Below are 19,746 nucleotides of genomic sequence, written 5' to 3' on the forward strand. Positions count from 1 at the left end.
TCTCTACGTAGCCACAGAATGCTTGGCGAGAGATGTTAGCTGTGACGCACGGAAACCACCATCAATATTGCAAGACACAAAGTTAAGAGCGGGGAATTGAGAACTTGCGGTGTGTTTAGAGCTGCGTAATGAATGATGACTCATTTGCTGCACAGCCGGTGCAACACAGCAAACTTGTCTGTCTTGCAATTTCCTCCTACCACTGTAAATATTACATGGCATCTAAAAATGACATTGCTGGAGTTACGTTGGTTGAATAACTCAGGAGCTGGGCTGTGCCGGGCAGGGCAAGGCAAGGCGCTTGGGCATTGAGGGCGTGGGCAGTTGGTTCTGTATGAGGGGAAAGGATGAGGAGCATGAGGAGGAGGAGGAGGGGGAGGAGGAGGAGGAGGGGAAAGAAGAGGAGGAGGAGGAGGAGCAGAAGAAAGAAGAGGGGGAGGAGGAGGAGGAGGAGAAAGAAGAGGGGGAGGAGGAGGAAGAAGAGGAGGGCAGCATGTTGTATTATTGATGGAACTGAGATGGGGACTCCATTGAAAAGTTGAGCGACAGGGAAAAATGTAGATTTCCGCGTAAATGACATACCCAAACGTTCGTTTGCCTTCTCCCAAGCTGGGCTCACTCGCTCAGAAGAAGAGACAATCTATTATTTGTCTGGGCCTCCATCGTTCCGAGGAAGGACAAATCGATTCTTTTGTCTGGATAGGACACAGAAAATATGACACGTCCCTCCCTATGCAAAAGTGGGGTCTGAAACCTGACACTTCAAGTCAGCTCTGCTGAGAGAGTGAAGGCGGAGAGCAATCAGATGGGGCTTTCTGGCGCGGGACTTTTTTTATTTGGAATTCAACATGAATTTCAACATGAATTCACATGAATTCTGCAGTTTACTGTTGCAAAATCCACAACGCATTTTAGGCGTTTGACAATGCATCCACATCAATCATCAATCGGAAGTGCTGAAAAAAAGATTAGCAGATCATCGATATTCATGAGGTTAACGCTGCCGCTTTATTTTTGTTCTTGTACTCTCCCAAACGTTTATCCTGCATATCATAAATGACACCCAATTATCTCCTTCTGCACAGTCATGTGTGAGAGAAAGAGAGAGGCAGAGAGAGAGGGAGAGAGAGGGAGAGAGAAAGAGAGAGACAGAGGGAGAGAGGGAGAGAGAGGGAGAGAGGGAGGGAGAGAGAAAGAGAGAGACAGAGGGAGAGAGGGAGAGAGGGAGAGGGAGACAGGGCGAGAGGGCGAGAGAGCGAGAGAGCGAGAGGGCGAGAGAGCTCTCTCTGTCTCTCTCTCTCTCACTCCCCCTCTCATTCTCTGTCCCCCTCTCGCTCTTTCACCCTCTTTCTTTCCCTGTGGAGGTCTACAATTTTTTTCTGAGGTCTTGGCTGATTTCTTTTGATTTTCCCATGATGTCAAGCAAAGAGGCACTGAGTTTGAAGGTAGGCCTTGAAATACATCCACAGGTACACCTCCAATTGACTCAAATTATGTCAATTAGCCTATCAGAAGCTTCTAAAGCATTGACATCATTTTCTGGAATTTTCCAAGCTGTTTAAATGCACAGTCAACTTAGTGTATGTAAACTTCTGACCCACTAGAATTGTGATACAGTGAATTATAAGTGAAATAATCTGTCTGTAAACAATTGGTGGAAAAATTACTTGTGTCATGCACAAAGTAGATGTCCTAACCGACTTGCCAAAACTATAGTTTGTTAACAAGAAATTTGTGGAGTGGTTAAAAAACAAGTTTTAATGACTCTACTCTACTCTCAGTCTTCCTTCCATGCGAAAGCCCAGCCATGACGGTGACAGCTGTTCTATACTTCCAGCTAGTCTATTTCCAGCCTCTCTGTGATGGGGAAATATAAATGGGACAGGGGTTTCCGTCAGTGCTTTCATCACACACATGTGCCGGAGAGCAGGATTACACATGTTTTAAAAAACAAACACAAATAGATTAGCAAGCAAGCAAATATGCATATGCACACACACACACACACACACACACACACACACACACACACACACACACACACACACACACACTAACACGTGGGATGGATTAGTTGTCCATAGTGATAATTATTACATACAAAGACACAGATCACTTTTCTGCACATACACACACACGCCATTTTCAAAGTTCACACAACCATTTTCAGGCTATTTCTGAGTAACTCATTCAGAGGGCGAGACGGGCATGGAGCAGGTCTTGTGGACTGCATGAATTGGTCTAAACCAGACTGGTATTCACCAACATCACAGATTAATGAATATCACCACTCACACACGAACATAGGGAAACAAACATACACACACACACACACACGCACACACACGCACGCACGCGCACGCACACACACACACACACACATACACACACACACACACACACACACACACACACACACACACACACACACACACACACACACACACACACACACACACACACACACACACACAGGATCATTAGTTCTCTCTCGGCATGATTTATCTTGATCTGTGGCAGTGTTAAGGTATTCATGGATAAGGCTAGGAGAACATTGTGATTGATGAGGTTTGCAGTGTGGACGTAGGAGGTGTGGCTGTAAATTAGTCTAATATGGAACGCCACGCTGATGCTACTTGCCGCGCACTGCTCCCTCCTCATGAAGGATTGAATACACTACAGAGACTGTCGGCGTTTCTAAAATACTTGAGATAGATGTTGCCCTCAGCCACAGATTTAGGATCAGATTACCGTTACCCCCAAGCCCAACCTTAACCATCAGGGGAATAAGAAATATCTGACACTGACACATGGGTTTAGGGAGGGCAAATTCTGATTTCTAACCTACAAACCTACCGACATATAATCGATCTCTCCTTCCTTCTCTCCGGTGTTGGGATGTGTGTGTGTGTGTGTGTGTGTGTGTGTGTGTGTGTGTGTGTGTGTGTGTGTGTGTGTGTGTGTGTGTGTGTGTGTGTGTGTGTGTGTGTGTGTGTGTGTGTGTGTGTGTGTGTGTGTGCTAACACATTATTACAGCGCCTTCCGAAAGCATTCAACTCCCTTGACTTTTTCCACATTTTGTTGTGTTACAGCCTGAATTTAATATTGATAAAATTGAGATTTTGCGTCACTAATCTAAGTCAAAGTAGAATTGTGTTTTGACTTTAAAAAAATAAAGAAATTCAAATGAAAAGCTGAAATGTCTTGAGTTATGGCAAGCCTAAATCAGTTCAGGAGTAAAAATGTCCTTAACAAGTCACATAATAAGTTGCATGGACTCACTCTGTGTGCAATAATAACGTTTCACATGATTTTTGTATGACTAACCCATCTTTGCACCACACACACATACAATTATCTGTAGGGTGCCTCAGTCAGGCACATTTTCAAACACAAAGACCAGGGAGGTTTTCCAACGTCTCGCAAAAAAGGGCACCGATTGGTGGATGGATAAAGAAATAACATTGAATATCCTTTTGAGCATAGTGAAGTTATTCATTAGTCTTTAGATGGTGTATCAATACACCCAGTCACTACAAAGATAAAGGCTTCCTTTCTAAATCTGTTGCCGGAGAGGAAGGAAACTGCTCAGGGATTTCAACATGAGGCCAATAGTAATTTTTCAACCGTTACAGAGTTTAATGGCTGTGATAGAAGAAAACAGGACAGATCAACAACATTGTAGTTACTCCAAGATACTAACCTAAATAACAGAGTGAAAAGAAGGAAGCCTGTACAGAATACAAATATTCCTAAACATCCTGTTTGCAACAAGGCACGAAATAAATCAAATAAAACAAATTTAATTTAATTGTCCTGAATACAAAGCATTATGTTTGGGGAAAATCCAACACAACACATAACTTAGAACCACTCTACCTATTTAAAGCATGGTGGTGGCTGCATCATGTTATGGCTATGTTTGTCATCGGCCAGGACTCGGGAGGTTTTTAAGATAAAAGGAAACGGAATGGAGCTAGGCTAAGCACTGGCAAAATCCTACAGGAAAACCTGGTTCAGTCTGCTTTCCACCAGACATTGGAAGACAAATTCACCTTTCAGACGGACAATAACTTAAAACACAAGGCCAAATTTGCTTACCAAGATGACATTGAATGTTCCTGAGTGGCCTAGTTACAGTTTTGACTTAAATTGGCATAAAATATGTATGGCAAGAAATGAAACTGGCCTTCTAGCAATGATCAACAACCAATTTGACAGAGCTTGAAGAATTAAAAAAATGATGATGCGTAAATATTGTACAATCCAGATCTGCAAAGCTCTTAGCGACTTAGAGACCAAAAAATACTCACAGCTGTAATTGCTGCCAAAGGTGTTTCTAACATGCATGTACTGTATATAGAATACATAATTAATCAAGATATATGTTTTTAATTTTACATTCATTCTTAAAAAATGTTTCGATTTTATTCTTCCACTTTGACATACAGAGTATTTTAATCGTTGACAATTAAATCAATTTTGAATACTTTCCAAAGGCACTGAAGCTGTTGATCAGTCGATACAACAGGATACTAATTCCTCCAATTTGGAGAGGTGACAAAGACAGCTGAACTAGCACGTGGGGGCACAGACTAAAACTAGTAGAACACACACACACACACACATCACAAATCCATACTCCGTGTGTGTGTGTGTGTGTGTGTGTGTGTGTGTGTGTGTGTGTGTGTGTGTGTGTGTGTGTGTGTGTGTGTGTGTGTGTGTGTGTGTGTGTGTGTGTGTGTGTGTGTGTGTGTGTGTGTGTGTGTGTGTGTGTGTGTGTGCGCGTGCGTGCGTGCGTGTGTGTGTGTGTGTGTGCAGTGACGGTGTTGGTTAGTCACTGGCCATGTGAGTCATACATCTCCCACCTGCAGCCCAGCAAGCAGAGAACACACACAGATCGGAGGGACAGATTGAAGACTGCATCGACAGAGCAGTGAGGAGCATCTGGACATGGTGAATCACTGAGTTCTCACCAGCAAAAGCTATGAGGAGGACAACTCTAATCTGTAAGAGAGAACCAGAGAGAGAGAGAGAGAGAGAGAGAGAGATCCCTCCCCATCTCCCCACTTTCCTCCATTATTTTACCCACCAATCAGGGACTGATTCAGACTTGGGATTAACCAATTGAGAAGCTGGCCAATCTCTGGCCAATTGTTCTAGTAGCGATCCTAGTAGTAGGAATAGACATGCACGTACAGTATCTCTATTTGAGTATCCCTGTCCTAATGTGTCCTAGTCATACACTACAGGGAACAGGGTGCCATTTGAGATGCAGCCCGGGTGGAAGGTCATTAAGGAAGATGTCAGTGAAGCTGATCAACTTTATGAAAGAGGAGTAGCATACACTCTACTGCTAGCCCTGCTAACCCACATACAGATAACAAGCTAACCAATTACCTTTACCAATCCTCATCCTCTCTGTGGTATACCCTGAACCCTTGTCCCCACTGCCTTCATCCCCGCAGGCACACACACACACACACACACACACACACAGACAGACAGACAGACAGACAGACAGACAGACAGACAGACAGACAGACAGACAGACAGACAGACAGACAGACAGACAGACAGACAGACAGACAGACAGACAGACAGACAGACAGACAGACAGACAGACAGACAGACAGACAGACAGACAGACAGACAGACAGACAGACACACGCATTGACGCACACACGTAGATGTACACGTGCGAACACACACACACACACACACACACACACACACACACACACACACACACACACACACACACACACACACACACACACACACACACACACACACACACAGACAGGTGAGTGAGAGACAGAGTAATTGTTGGGACACTTGTGACGGCAGCTGTGAAGTCCGTTGTGACAGACAAGACACTTCCTGGATGATGAATTCATTCAGTTTTTCTTTGCGTCCCATAATTCCCCCCTACCTGCAGCGCCCTCCCCCTGGGCAACTTAATGACTGCAGAGTCGATTAAACATTTTGGAATAGGGCGCCATTTAGGACACATTGTGCTACTAACCTTTCCAGGTTTGTGTGATTCACAGTGTGTCATGATTGCCCTGACTCACCTACTGTTCTGGTTCCCGGAGCGAGAGACTGGAGTCCACCAACGACTGACATTTAAGTAGTTGTTTTTGAATCTATACTAGTATTCTCTGGCCACTCTGACAGTAGTTGGTATGTATTTGTTACCAGTACCACGAACACAGTCTATTCCTCGCACTAAAATTTCAAAGAAATTACCATTATCGGAACAGAAAATGATCTAAAATAAGAATGTAAAAATACAATACCTCCCATGAAAAAAATACACAACATTGTTATGCATTCCACATCTCTGTGCTCCACCAAAAGGTTAATCATAGCTTGAGAGTTGATGAAAAAGACAGTGTAGGTGTGACGTTTTCTCAGCTCAACATAAAGTGAAGGTCGCTTTGGGAGCGACTCAGATACATTTGATAACGAGAGGGAAGTGTGCAACAAGGCCCGATGAGCCAGTCGGAGTGTGGGTGTTTGTGTGTGTGTGTATCAGTCTACGCCTGTATGCATACCAGCTTTCGTTCATCCCTGGATGTGCATGTGCGTGCGTGCGTGCGTGTGTGTGTGTGTGTGTGTGTGATTCACAGTGTGTCATCATCCCGGTCCTCTGGATGCTCAGTGCTGTCTTTGTTTCCGTCACTGTCCCATCCTCCCTGTCCTCTGTCTTATTCTCTTTCATGTCCTTTCATGTTTCATTACAGGCTGCAAGGAAGACGGCTGGCTGCTGGATCAGCCACGGCTCCACTGAGCCACTGCCTCCAAAAAGGGGCACTGTGCGCTCGAGAAAAAGGTCCCCTCCCACAATACCATTCTGAATGAATGTACAATGAAGATTGCTCTCAAGTCACGGGCGCAGACAGAGGAGGAAGAGAAGAGAGTTGTTTCTTTCTTCATTCTCATGAGAGAGGAAAAGGGATCCCGGAGGAAAAGGAGAAGGTGTTAGTGAGGAAAAGGGAAAAGCTCCACAACAGAAGAGACATGTCCCAAGTGGATAAGCTAATGATTTTCACAAGCCTGGAAGGGGGGGATTCTGAATGAAATGGAGGAGGATGCCAAGACTTGGTCCGTTGGTTGATAAAGTGCACGTCGGTAGAGTTGATAAAGTGCACGTCCACATTTTGTTTCGTGACCACCATTTTTCTGTGATCGAGCGAACAGACGGAGTGGAGAGAGAAGAAGGGTGCTGATTAATAATTCACCAGGGGTATGTGCTTTATAAATAGTGAACGATGAAATATGTAGAGGAGCACGGTGTACTGTACACTGACTACCCTCCAGACCACCCTTTCATTCTTTTGTTTCTGCTGAGACACTGTTTTAGACATCATACAGACAGATGCAGGATCTTAATTTGATCACCCTGTTGCAGGAGAACAGGAAATGTATTTGACGTTTAAAAAGGCTTCGTAAGTTAGCTTCCCCTTACAAAGAATGTATCAACCCCTACAAAAAATGTCAATTAATTACAAATCACGTAATAAATCAAGATTCCTGATGCTGCATGATTATTTTCCTGCTGTAACAAACTGGCTCAAATTAAGATCCTACCTCTCTCTCTCTCTCTCTCCATCTTTTCACTTCTCATCCGTTTCCACTACCCTCTCTCCCTCCCCTTCTCCCTCTTGGTCTGTATCTCTCCCTCTGAAACAGCTCTCCCTCTGGACTGACCACGTGGCCCAACTATAGCGTGCACCTTTCAGAGTCTCCTACTCAGCCTGTCTCTCCATCCTTTTCCGGTGGAGGAGTCACAGGTCACGACAGGCCACGTGACGCCACGACACGCCACAACATGCCACAACATGCCACGGTTCTGAAATCCAGCCTACCGACGCTCCTGCAGTGGCCCACTACCCTTAAAAGCTTCCTGGCCTCCTTTATTTGAAGAGCCGATATTTAGCAAACTGCCGCAGCCCCTTTCTGTCTGTGTGGCTCTAACAGTATGGATGGGCTGGGATTCCTCTCGGTGTAAATCACTTGATCCAACGCATCTTGGTCCCTAATCAGTCACTCAGGCTGTACTCTGGGGTCTATTTCTGTCTTTAGGTCTGGCTGGCTCTGGCATCGACCCATTGTACTGTACAACATGTCACATAGACCTTTGGGGAGCACAATGCTTAATATATGATCTGCAAAACTTACTGTTAGATGGGTCCCGTGTGGCTCAGTTGGTGGGTTCGATTCCCATGGGGAACCAGTATGAAAAGTATGAAAAATGGATGCACTCACTACTATAAGTTGCTCTGGATAAGTGCGTCTGCTAAATGACTCAAATGTAAAAAAATACATTTTAAAAATGAAAGGAGCAATGGTTTCATGATCTACACTGAATAAAATATAAACGCAACATGCGACAATTTCAAAGATTTGACTGAGTTACAGTTCCTATAACGAAATCAGTCAATTGAAATAAATTCATTAGGACCTAATCTATGGATTTCACATGCCTGGGAAGACAGATGTGCATCTGTTGGTCACAGATACATTTAAAAAAGGTAGGGCTGTGGGTAAGAAAACCAGCCATTATCTGGTGTGACTGTCATACACGTCAATCCAGAGCATCCCAAACATGCTCAATGTGTGACATTTCTGGTGAGTATGCAGGCCCTGGAAGAACTGGGACAATTTCAGCTTCCAGGAATTGTGTACAGATGCTTGCGGCATGGGACCGTGCATTATCATGCTGAAACATGAGGTGATAAAATACAAAAAATGTATTTTAGTCCAGGACTAGGCTTAAATCTGTGTTTGAGAAACTGGCCCATAGAGTATAGCTACTGTTTTCCCCCCGAAAATGTCCAACGAAAAGAGAAGACCAGGCAAGTACAGTACACACACAACAGTCCTTGAGACTGAACATCCTTGATGTTAGGGGGCTCCCAAGTGACGCAGCCGTTTAAGGCGTCACTACAGACCCTGGTTCGATTCCAGGCTGTATCACAACTGGCCATGATTGGGAAGCCCATAGGGCAGCGCACAATTGGCCCAGCGTTGTCCGGGATAGGTTTGTAAATAATAATTTGTTCTTAACTAAAGGTTAACTAAAAAACAGTTGGGGTTTACTAAGCCTCTCAACAGCTGTCTGTCCTGCTCCTTTCATCGCTCACTCCACCATCAAATCATTAGTATGCACATGTGGTGTTTTCAAGTTCTGTGTGCTTATCTACAGAAAATAGGTCTGAGAGGGAAGAAGGGCTTCATTATCAGTGATTGGAACAACTCTTTTGAATACCAATGAATGGGAGGAAAAAACTACGTTTTGTGTTTCCCACGCACCCCTTTAACCAGGTATCCTTGAAGAACCACCCGTCAAAATTGAAAAACTGCCTCTATCATTTGGAACGGCAAAATAAGAGAAGAAATGAATTGTTGCAGCGGCCAAACATGGTAGAGATATAAAGCTTGACGTGCCGCGACACTGTCAAGGTGTGATTGCTGTAAATAAGTTTGGTCAAGCCGCATTATTCACAAAGTAATGACAAACAGGAGCACACCTCTCAGCCAAGGAACAAGGGCAATAAGAGGGGGAGCGAAGGAGAGAGAGAGAGAGTGAGTGAGAAAGAGAGAGAGAGAGAGAGAGAGAGAGACAGACAGAGTGAGACTGCGAGAGAAAGAGAGAAGAGAAAGGTAGGAGGATATTACCGTGAGATCGCACCACTATGTGGGGATGCTATGATGTTGAGCTTGAGGTGAGATACAAGCCACATTCCCTGACAGGGACACAATACAGATTTGATAGTAGGGAGAAGAGAGAAACGTGACTGAGAGGCAGGGAGAGAGAGAGGGGGGGGGATAGAAACAGACAGAAAGGGTGAGAGAGGAGGTAGAGCATGTGGAAGAAGGGAAAGTTTTGCTTACCTCCAGGTGAGGCGCTGGGTTGAATCCGCACAGGTTGCACACTTGGGCGTGGCACTGGGTGCAGGAGGTGTAGTTGGGCGGCTCGGCTGTGCTGCCGATGTTGAGCTCCGTCTTACACAGGGGGCAGTTGACTTTGGGCTTCTCAGGCTCGACAGGCTTGGGAGCAGGCTCCTGTCTGGCCGCCGGCTGCTGCTGCTGCTGTTTGAGGGGAGACCCTTGCTGCTGCTGTGGCCCCTTGTGTTGATGTGCAGGCAACTGCTGCTGTTGGGGCCCTTTCTGAGTTGGTGCATGGAGGCCACCCACTTGGGGTGCATGCAGGCCACCTGTCTGGAAAGGTTTGGCACCAGGAGGTCCTTCTTGTTTATTGGCAGGTCCACCCCTGGCAGGGGAGGGCTGGGAGGACGGTGGCCCTGAGAGGGGGTCCACAGATGCCAGGGTGCTGGCCGCTTGGTTGAGGAGCGACGCCCCAAAGCCAAACAGTTTGGTCAGGCCGTCCTGGGGGGGCTGCCCCTGGGGGGCGGAGGGTCGATGTGCGGGGGAGGATCCAGCACTGGCAGCCTGGCGGCCGCCCTGGTGCATCGGTATTCCTCTGCCCAGGTCTGGCTGGGAAGGAGCCTTGGCCATGCCCACCAGGGGGACTGCCCCAGGGTGGGGTATCCGGGGCTGGCCGGGACCTCCAGGCCCTCTCTGGCCATATGGGATGTGCTGGGGAGAGCTTGTCGAAGACCCGGGCAGGGAGGCTGAGCCGGCGACAGGGTGTCTCTGTAGGCCAGGGGAGGGCTGTGGCTGATGCTGAGCCTGGGGGTTGTCTTGAGGCTGGGTTTGGCCAAAGGGCTGTTGCTGGGGCTGGCTTTTGCCGTAGGGCTGTTGTTGGGGCTGGGATTGACCATAGAGCTGTTGCTGGGACTGCCCATAGGGCTGGGATTGACCATAGGGTTGGGGCTGAGTTTGGCTGTAGGGCTGTTGCTGAGGCTGGGATTGACCATAGGGCTGGGGCTGAGTTTGGCCAAAGGACTGTGGCTGGGATTGACCGTAGGGCTGGGCCTGGGGCTGAGTTTGACCATAGGGTTGGGCCTGGGGCTGGGAGTGGGGTAAAGACTGAAGTGGGGGCTGGGGATGGGATTTTAGCTGGGCTGGATGAACAGGTGATGGCTGGACAATGGGTTTGGCTTGGTGGGATGGAGAGTGGATCTGCGGCTGGCTCTTGGATCGTGCGGTGGTCATGTCAATGCCCAACGCCCTCTGCATCTGGCAGTTGAGACAGAGCCACTCCTGGACCTGGGAAACGCAAACAAGAGAAAAAAACATGTTAACAGCACAACAAGTATATTCATTCATGTACTCCTCTTCGATCTTTTTAAACATATCAAGTATTTGAAACATTTGGTCAATTGCTACTGTAATTGGAACCTTCTAATGTGTCTATTTGTCCAAGTTTTGACTTATGGGATTGAAGAAAGTAAGTTTACAAATGAGTAATATCCAGTAGCAATTTAACCACAAATGGACTGTAGAACAGACTGATTGCTGAGTAAATAACCGCAGCCTGGCAGTAGATTCACTTCATAATCTAGAGATAATGAGCTCACAGCTCCTCCTCTTACAGATCCAGGGATGTCCTCCCCTGTGTCCAAGCCTACTTTCCCCCTCCACCTCCAGCTAGAGAGAAGCAGCTCTCCAAGTGAGCTGAACCAGCCTCCACTGCCCCGTCATTATGTTTACCTTTTTGATTTAGGAAACACTCTTATCCAGAGCAACTTACAGTTATTGCATTCATCTTAAGATAGTTAGGTGGGACAACCACATATCAAAGGCGTAGTAAGAACCCTTTTCCACAATGAAGTAGCTATCAGCAAAGTCAGAGCGAGAAAGGGGGGAGTCAAGTGTGAGTGTTAGATTCAGGACTGGGCTGAGTGGGAGCTACCCTCCCATAGGGGTGGGAAGGCCAACAGACCAGAGGTGGCAGAACGGAGTGCTCCTGTTGGGTGTGTAGTGTTTGAGCATAGCCTGAAGGTAGGGAGGGGCAGTTCCCCTTACTGTTCCATAGGCAAGTACCATGGTCTTGAAGTGGATGCGAGCTTTGACTAGAAGCCAGTGGAGTGTGCGGAGGAGCAGGGTGAGATGGAAGAACTTGGGAAGGTTGAAAATCAGGCAGGCCGCAGCATTCTGAATAGGTTGCAGGGGTTTGATGACACAAGCGGGGAGCCCAGCCAACAGCGAGTTGCAGAATTCCAGAAGGGAGATGACAAGTGCCTGGATTAGGAGATGCTCCGCATCCTGTGTGAGGTAGGATCGTACTCTACGAATGTTGTAGCACATGAACCTGCAGGAGCGAGTCACTGCTGTTGATGTTTGCAGAGAACGACAGGGTGTTGTCCAGGGTCACGCCTAAGGCTGTCGGGGTCAGGACATTTTGTTAGTTGTGAATAATACAAACCTTACAATGTCTTAGGAATCAAAAACATGAAGCGACTATCGGCTTTTGATGATTTGAGAAAGGAGCAAAGAAAGCTTGCTCTCTGTTTCTGGCCTCAGGCTGCACAGCAGTTTTCTCATCAAGTGAACATGTTTTCACCCATCAGACTATTCTCAATTTTATCTTGTCTTAACTAATATGTAAAATTGGTTTCGATTTAGAACGGCCCATTCATCAAATGGACAGGGGGGAAAATACATGTTATCTGTATGCACTCAGATAGCGAATGGATGCCATTCTCTTTCCTGCCAGTGCGTATTTCAATGATGCCTGGTAGGCTGCCTCGGTTTTATTGCTGAGCATGTGCATCTGAGAATAATTAAAACATATAAAAGAATATAAAAATACGTATTTCACTCCATGCATCAACCACTCTTTGAGGAGCCTTCTCTCGCTGCGGCGCCAGGTGATTGTCCACCGAAACTCTGTATGTCATTGGCTCTCCAACCCTGTTCCTGCAGCCACCCAGTGCTTCATTTGGGAAACCAAGTGAAATCAGTTGGGGCAACATCATAGTAACATGTTTTTGCAATAAAAATATATTTCACTAAACTGTTGACAGCCCCTCTGCGCGCTCGAGAAAGCGACAAAGGAGAGAGAGGAGGAGATGAAAACGCACGGTGCTGAGATATTCTGTATAGCTAAAGTTAATGTCACCCAATTAATAATGAAAATATTTTTAAAAATCACTATTACTCGGCGATTCGAAATTGACCTCCACAATCAATGAACCGTTCTCTCCCAGGCTCCTGGACATACATTTTGGAGCATAGCATAAGGTAACCATTCAGCAAGCATAATAATACAGTCCACATTCAAAGGCGATTAGTCAAATGTGTTTAATATTGGAGTATAGGCTAGACCAATTATGTAACAAAGACATCCTGAATCAGTTTTGTTCTATGTTTTTCTGCCATGCGTAATATGCAGTAGGTATTGTATTGTGTAGCGGCACAATATTTTGGGTGGGACTTGGGTATGAATAAGCTCGAATATGCATATGGCTGTTTTGAATGAATCATCACCTTAGAAAGCTGTCCATTTCGTTGTGTTAGGTTTTGAAACAACATCCACAACGACCATGTTTCGCACTCCGTTTCAACCTGCTGTTGACCTTCTTTCTTCAAATTGAGCATCACAGTGAGGTGAGTTTTAATGCATGATACTGTTTGGATGATACGTGTTTGATGTGATTTTTGATTGCATCTGCATGGTTGTCAGAGTGGTTGGAGGGACAATAGAGCCCTGAGTACCAGGCCATGAGGACCTGTTGGTCTTTAGCAAGTTGGGTACTACCAAAGCATGTAGTACCTAATGGTCACATATCCTTTTACTGCGGTCATAACTCATGCCTGCCAGTGTAGCGGTAATAGTCACCGCAACAGCCCTAGTTACGCCAAGGTTCTTTGGAAGGGCGACAGTGTGGAGTTGTCAACCGTGATGGAGAGGTCTTTGAGCGGGTAGGCCTTGCCCGGGAGGAAGAGCAGCTCTATCTTGTCGAGGTTAAGCTTAAGGTGGTGGGCCAACGTCTAAGCTGAGATATCTGCCAGGGACGCAGAGATGCGTGTCGCCACCTGGGTGTCAGAAGGGGGAAAAGGAGTCGGATGTCATCCGCATAGCAATGATAGGGGAGACCATATGAGGATATGATGAAGCCGAGTGACTTGGTGTATAGAGAGAAGAGGAGAGGGCCTTGAACTGAGCCCTGGGGGACACCAGTAGTGAGAGTATGTGGTGCAGACACAGATCCAATAGGATGCAGAGCCTGAGACACCCAGCCTTGAGAGGGTGGAGAGGAGGATCTGACGGTTCATGGTGTCAAGGCAGTGGATATATCTAGGAGAATGAGACAGAGGAGAGTCAGCTTTGGCAGTGCAGAGAGCCTGCATGACACAGAGAAGAACAGTCTTGGTTGAGTGACCTGTCTTGAAGCCTGACTGGTTAGTGTCGAGAAGATCATTATGAGTGAGATGTGACGACCCTCCCACTCTGTCTGCCAAATTCTTTCTCTTTGCTCTTGTTTTCCTTAATAGGATGTCGGTGGGCAGATCCGGGAGGGTCGTCAGTGAAATGTGTCCCAGGTTAAATGCACCTCTTCCCCATTCATTGAGGAGACTCTCTCCATGCAGACACAGACAGATTTTGTTTGTGGCATTTTTGTTGCTATTTGGTTTGTTTACATTGGCACCTTTCAGCACCCCTCATTATCACATGTAAACACGCGACCACTCACTTACACTTCTGACTAAACACACACCATTGTTAATTGTATTTACTTTACTTCAGTTAATAAATATATTTTGTTATTCTTTATCTCCACGTTGTCTCCCTTTTTGTTACGGGCTTCGAGCCGGTTCTGACAGATAACAAGAGAGTTGATCAGAGACAGAACAATCAAGTGTTTAAGAAAGAAAAGAATGAACAGGTCTATATTTTTTGACGTCAGGGGGTTTATTTTTATTTAGCTTATAAACTTCTCCTGTGTTTACCCCCCCCCCCATTTATAGATAAATCCCCAGCATATCAATATTTCCTGTTTCTTATCCAACTACGATACCTTCCTCCATGTTTACACCCCCATGGACTTGAAACCCCCACAAATTACATTTAACCCCCCCCCCCAAAGAAAAACCACCTAAAATGGTTTCCCCCAAATCTGGCAACCCTGTTTAGCTTCTGTGCTACGGTTAGGCTAGGCCAATGGGTGCATGCGCCCACCCTGCCACAGGTGTCGCTAGAGCGCGGTGGGACAAGGAAATCTCGAGCCTGCCAAACCCTCTCCTAACCCAGACGACGCTGGGCCAATTGTATGACGCATCATGGGTCTCCCAGTCATGGCCAGCTATGACACACAGCCTGGGAATCAAACCCAGGTCTGTAGTGACACCTCAAGCACTGCGATGCAGTGCCTTAGACCACTGTGCCACTCGGGAGTCACCCGCAAATTGATTTTAACAAACAATTGGTCCCCCAAAAAATGCGTCCCTCCTTTGAATGTCAAAATCCCTATGTGGCCCTCGAGCCAAACGTTTGCCCACCCCTGGGCTAGGCAGTAGGCTTGTATTTGGGGTGATGATATGTGAAGTGATAACATTTTATTTGCTTTGTGATTTGTCAAAAACTGCAAATTACTTGTCAAGTCATGTGCTCCGGTTCTTGTAATACACCGTAACAACAACATCGAAGATTTGTAATATGCTGAAAAGTGGCTGAAACTAAGTGAATATTTTTATGGCAATGGGCGCAGCAATTTTTGACTTTGACTTTGTTTATTTGCGTCTCATAGTGAATACTATTCTGGGACTAAGGAGTTTTCGATGTCAACATGGCTGCCATCTTAAAGAATTTAACTGCTGTTAGCTTAGCTGACATGCATTTATTTTCTAAACAATTTTACATTTCTCCCTTGTGCTCACCAGAGATGTTGTACATTGTAAACAAGTCTAGCTGTTAGGTCGCTAACTTATGTTTCATTTTTTTTGTCAGTGCAACATTTTATTTAGACTGGTTTATGGAATTAGTTTGGCTGTGGATGTGTTTGGCTGTGGATGAAGTTCGCATTTATCTTATACAATAAAATATCAACTTTAAGAATAAAGTAGTGAAGACCTTTATTTCACATCAGTACAAAGCATTGTTTGGATGCTTTTCAGACAGCAATGCTGTTTAGACACGTGTGTTGCATCATACGTTCTGTTGCTACTGTTCCAACCACATATTTGCGATGGTATGATACAGGGACCGCTCGGTATGCTACAGGGACCACTCGGTATGCTACAGGGACCACTCGGTATGCTACAGGGACCACTCGGTATGCTACAGGGACCACTCGGTATGCTACAGGGACCACTCGGTATGCTACAGGGACCACTCGGTATGCTACAGGGACCACTCGGTATGCTACAGGGACCACTCGGTATGCTACAGGGACCACTCGGTATGCTACAGGGACCGCTCGGTATGCTACAGGGACCACTCGGTATGCTACAGGGACCACTCGGTATGCTACAGGGACCACTCGGTATGCTACAGGGACCACTCGACAATGATCACAATTATGTGATTTTATGCATCAAAGGGTTCAAATCCCCAGCTACAAAAAATGCGACCTCAGGATATGCGGTTTCCAGTTTGCACAAAGTCCAATGTAGTTTCTTGAGAGCCGTTGCGGTGTTCGATTGAGGAGGGGGGGGATATACACGGTTGTGTATATATTTCTCACGTATTATCTTTGCACTCCTCTTCCCTCTTCTTCTGTTCCCTCTAATTACAGAAAATGTAGATATCCTTCCTCGAATAGTAATTGGCGATAAGTTAAAAGTCAATTCCTTTCACCTGACACCGAAAAACCTCCTCTGTCGCTATCATCCTGCGCATCAGGTCAGAAGGCATTGATGTTGATGAGTGTATGCGTCCCGTGGCTCTGTGCATGGCGGGGAGCAGTCAGCAAGCCAGGTCCGCGAACAGTCAGCATTTAGGAGGCAGCTCTTCCACACTGATCATGCCAACTCACCTCATTCCCTGCTCTCACACAAGCCAGTGGAAAGGCAGCTAGGCAGGCGGTCAGGGGACTACATGAAACCAGAGGCGTCAGGTTTCAGCAGCATCACTAGCTGATCATTCAGCACAAGGTCCTTGGGTATGTATATACGTGGGATGCGGCGTTCCTACCAAGCACCCTTCGCAACATCCCCTACTGTTGGCTATTGTGGCTTCTTACTCAAACCTTCACTGCCTTAACCAAATGCCACCCATTGTGGACTATCCTTTTCCTCATCCTTTTTCCTGGTCCCAGATCTGTATGCGCGTTTACCGCAGCCAATATGTCTGACTATCGTAGTTGGCTAAATCACATGCAAATCTGGGACCAAGCTACTCATCCACCATCCACGAAAACACACAGATGCGCTCCCACACACAGAGACAGACAGAAACACACACACACACACACACAACCCCCCACCCACACACACACTTCCTGTCCTGATTGTCAATCATTAATCCAGGGGGTCATTTCGAAGTAATTAAACTAATCCAGAGATCATCCTCCTCTCCGTGTGTTCTGTCTCCGTCTCTCCACGGCGGAGCTCTGTGAATGGAAGGATAGAAGCGGAGGTGTTCTGTTCTAATCATCCAAGGCCTTATCAGAGCATCTCAGCCCGTGTCCCTGTGCCCTCCCATCACTCCTCCAGAGCAGCGGAGCAGTATGAGGAAGCACTCAGGAGCTCTAATTTAATCTGTAATTAATTACTGGTACAACGAGGGGCAGATGAGACAGCCCAGGAACTAGCTTGTGTGTGTGTGTGTGTGTGTGTGTGTGTGTGTGTGTGTGTGTGTGTGTGTGTGTGTGTGTGTGTGTGTGTGTGTGTGTGTGTGTGTGTGTGTGTGTGTGTGTGTGTGTGTGCGTGCGTGCGTGCGCATGGCAGGAGAGACAGCCCAGGAACTAGTAACTCGACTGGTGTCACACTACTAAGAGGACAGAGGAGACACAGGCAGTGCTATAGTTGGAGTTGTTATGCCAGAGATGTTCTTGGTCTTGCAAGTCACTTTTTCGATGGTAGTGCGCCTAAAGCTATTAGCCGGATACAGGTAAACACACACACATGCACAGCGCGCACGTGGGCACATGAACACACAAACACACACGCATGCACACACACACTGATAGATCCCCCCCCATGAAAAATTAATCAGACAGGTTTGGAAACACAGCTACTGCTAAACAAACAAAATGTTAAGCCCATAAATACACTAAAACAAACGTTTAATATCTTTTTTATTAGTAGAAAGATAACTGTAGTATAACTAGCGATACAAGTAGTGCTATTCCAAGCCCTGTGTTTTTTGTACACATTGTACACACTGTGGCTTATTGAGAGTGCAAAAAACTCCTACTCCAAAACAACACTACTCACTGGACGCAGGCACACAGGCACAGTGGAGTCCAGCTCCCACTGAGTACTTCCTTAGTGAAGAAGTTTTACTCCAACAGAGTCTTAATTAGCCAATCAGTGATGATTACTCTTCTCCAAACGGCACAGTGTGTGTGTGTGTGTGTGTGTGTGTGTGTGTGTGTGTGTGTGTGTGTGTGTGTGTGTGTGTGTGTGTGTGTGTCACCTGTCAGCTCTATATCTCAGTTGTTGGCATTGCCAGCCTGCCCGGCGCCCACCACAATTTCCATTCACTCACTAACATTGATCACCATCCAATGGACACAAGCCCTCAGGTTTGTAGCAATTTTTCCCCTTAATCATATCACAATAAACTTTTACCAGTTGAATTTAGACAAATATAATACTTTCTTTATTAAGAATATATATATATATATATATATTATTAAAATATGCAAATGAGGCAATGTCTCCTTAAATATGCACACTATCGTGCAAATACATATATCATGCAAATACATTTTTCTGGACTCTGGAGGAAGTCAGCCTAAATGTTTTGGTTTCATGTTGTTGTGACACAGCAGATTTCATCTTTCTATCTGTAAAATTCTAAAGACAAGTTATCTCGAATAAAACATTGACAAAATATAAATCATTTCCTCTAAGCCAGTCTGGAGAATATATCTAAGGATAACCACAACACATTTGGTGAATGCAGATGCTTCTGAAGCTGAGATAAATGTGTTGGCTTGTGGGAAGAATCTGACTTGAGTGAAATGGCAGATAAAGTGCACTGAATATAGACCACCAAACACCAAATGTTTATTTATACCCAATCACCATCTCTTCAAAGTAAGTTACTAAACATAGTCCAGTTTGTAACATTCTCTATGAAATGGGCTTAGACATTGTGTGTAATTTAATGTAGTGAGCTTTAAAATAATCCATGCATGTTCCTTTTAAAGTGGTTAACATTCAATAAAATGTTCATGACGATAGCATGATAAACTAAAAGAAAATATAACATTCCATCCACGTTTTTGAATTGCTTGTTTACTTTTTGGAAAATACTAATATTTTAATGGACCAAAATACAAAACAAACCTCAAAAATGACAGGTAAAGTCCAAAATGTCATTTCAACCTTTCACTTCAATGTAAGCCGATAGCTAACCAATGAGGAAGGAAACACTGTGGAGAGACACAGACGATGGCCTGAACCGTTCCCATAGTATTTGTAGCTTCTTGAAGAACAATTAAGGCAAACACAATGTCATTTAGACATGTGGCATACACAGAGATAGTCTTTCTACAATATAAGCATCTGAAAAGACGCATGTTGGCGCATGTTGGCGTTGAAAACGCTATAGCCTGAGTCCCTGCTTATTAGAAATGGTTATGAACATACAATGCATTCAGATCACTGAATAATTTTTCTACATTTTGTCACGTTACAGCCTTATTCTAAAATTCATTC

At 45.5% G+C, this 19,746-nt stretch overlaps 1 protein-coding gene and 1 long non-coding RNA gene across 2 annotated transcripts in view; one reads left to right on the plus strand and one right to left on the minus strand.

Annotated features, from left to right (window-relative positions):
• The window catches only part of LOC135504564 (protein bassoon-like), a 228,213-nt gene that overhangs the window by 92,904 nt on the left and 115,563 nt on the right, over positions 1-19,746 (minus strand). Inside the window, 1 exon segment of the mRNA XM_064923270.1 lies at positions 9,904-11,181. Within this exon segment, the coding sequence (XP_064779342.1) occupies positions 9,904-11,181 (1,278 nt within the window).
• Positions 11,482-14,692, plus strand: LOC135504565 (uncharacterized). The gene is made up of 3 exons (XR_010450144.1): positions 11,482-12,189; positions 13,435-13,524; positions 14,413-14,692. It is a non-coding gene; the product is annotated as an uncharacterized LOC135504565 (long non-coding RNA).

Source organism: Oncorhynchus masou, chromosome 18 (assembly GCF_036934945.1).
Source record: "Oncorhynchus masou masou isolate Uvic2021 chromosome 18, UVic_Omas_1.1, whole genome shotgun sequence".
NCBI lineage: Eukaryota > Metazoa > Chordata > Actinopteri > Salmoniformes > Salmonidae > Oncorhynchus > Oncorhynchus masou.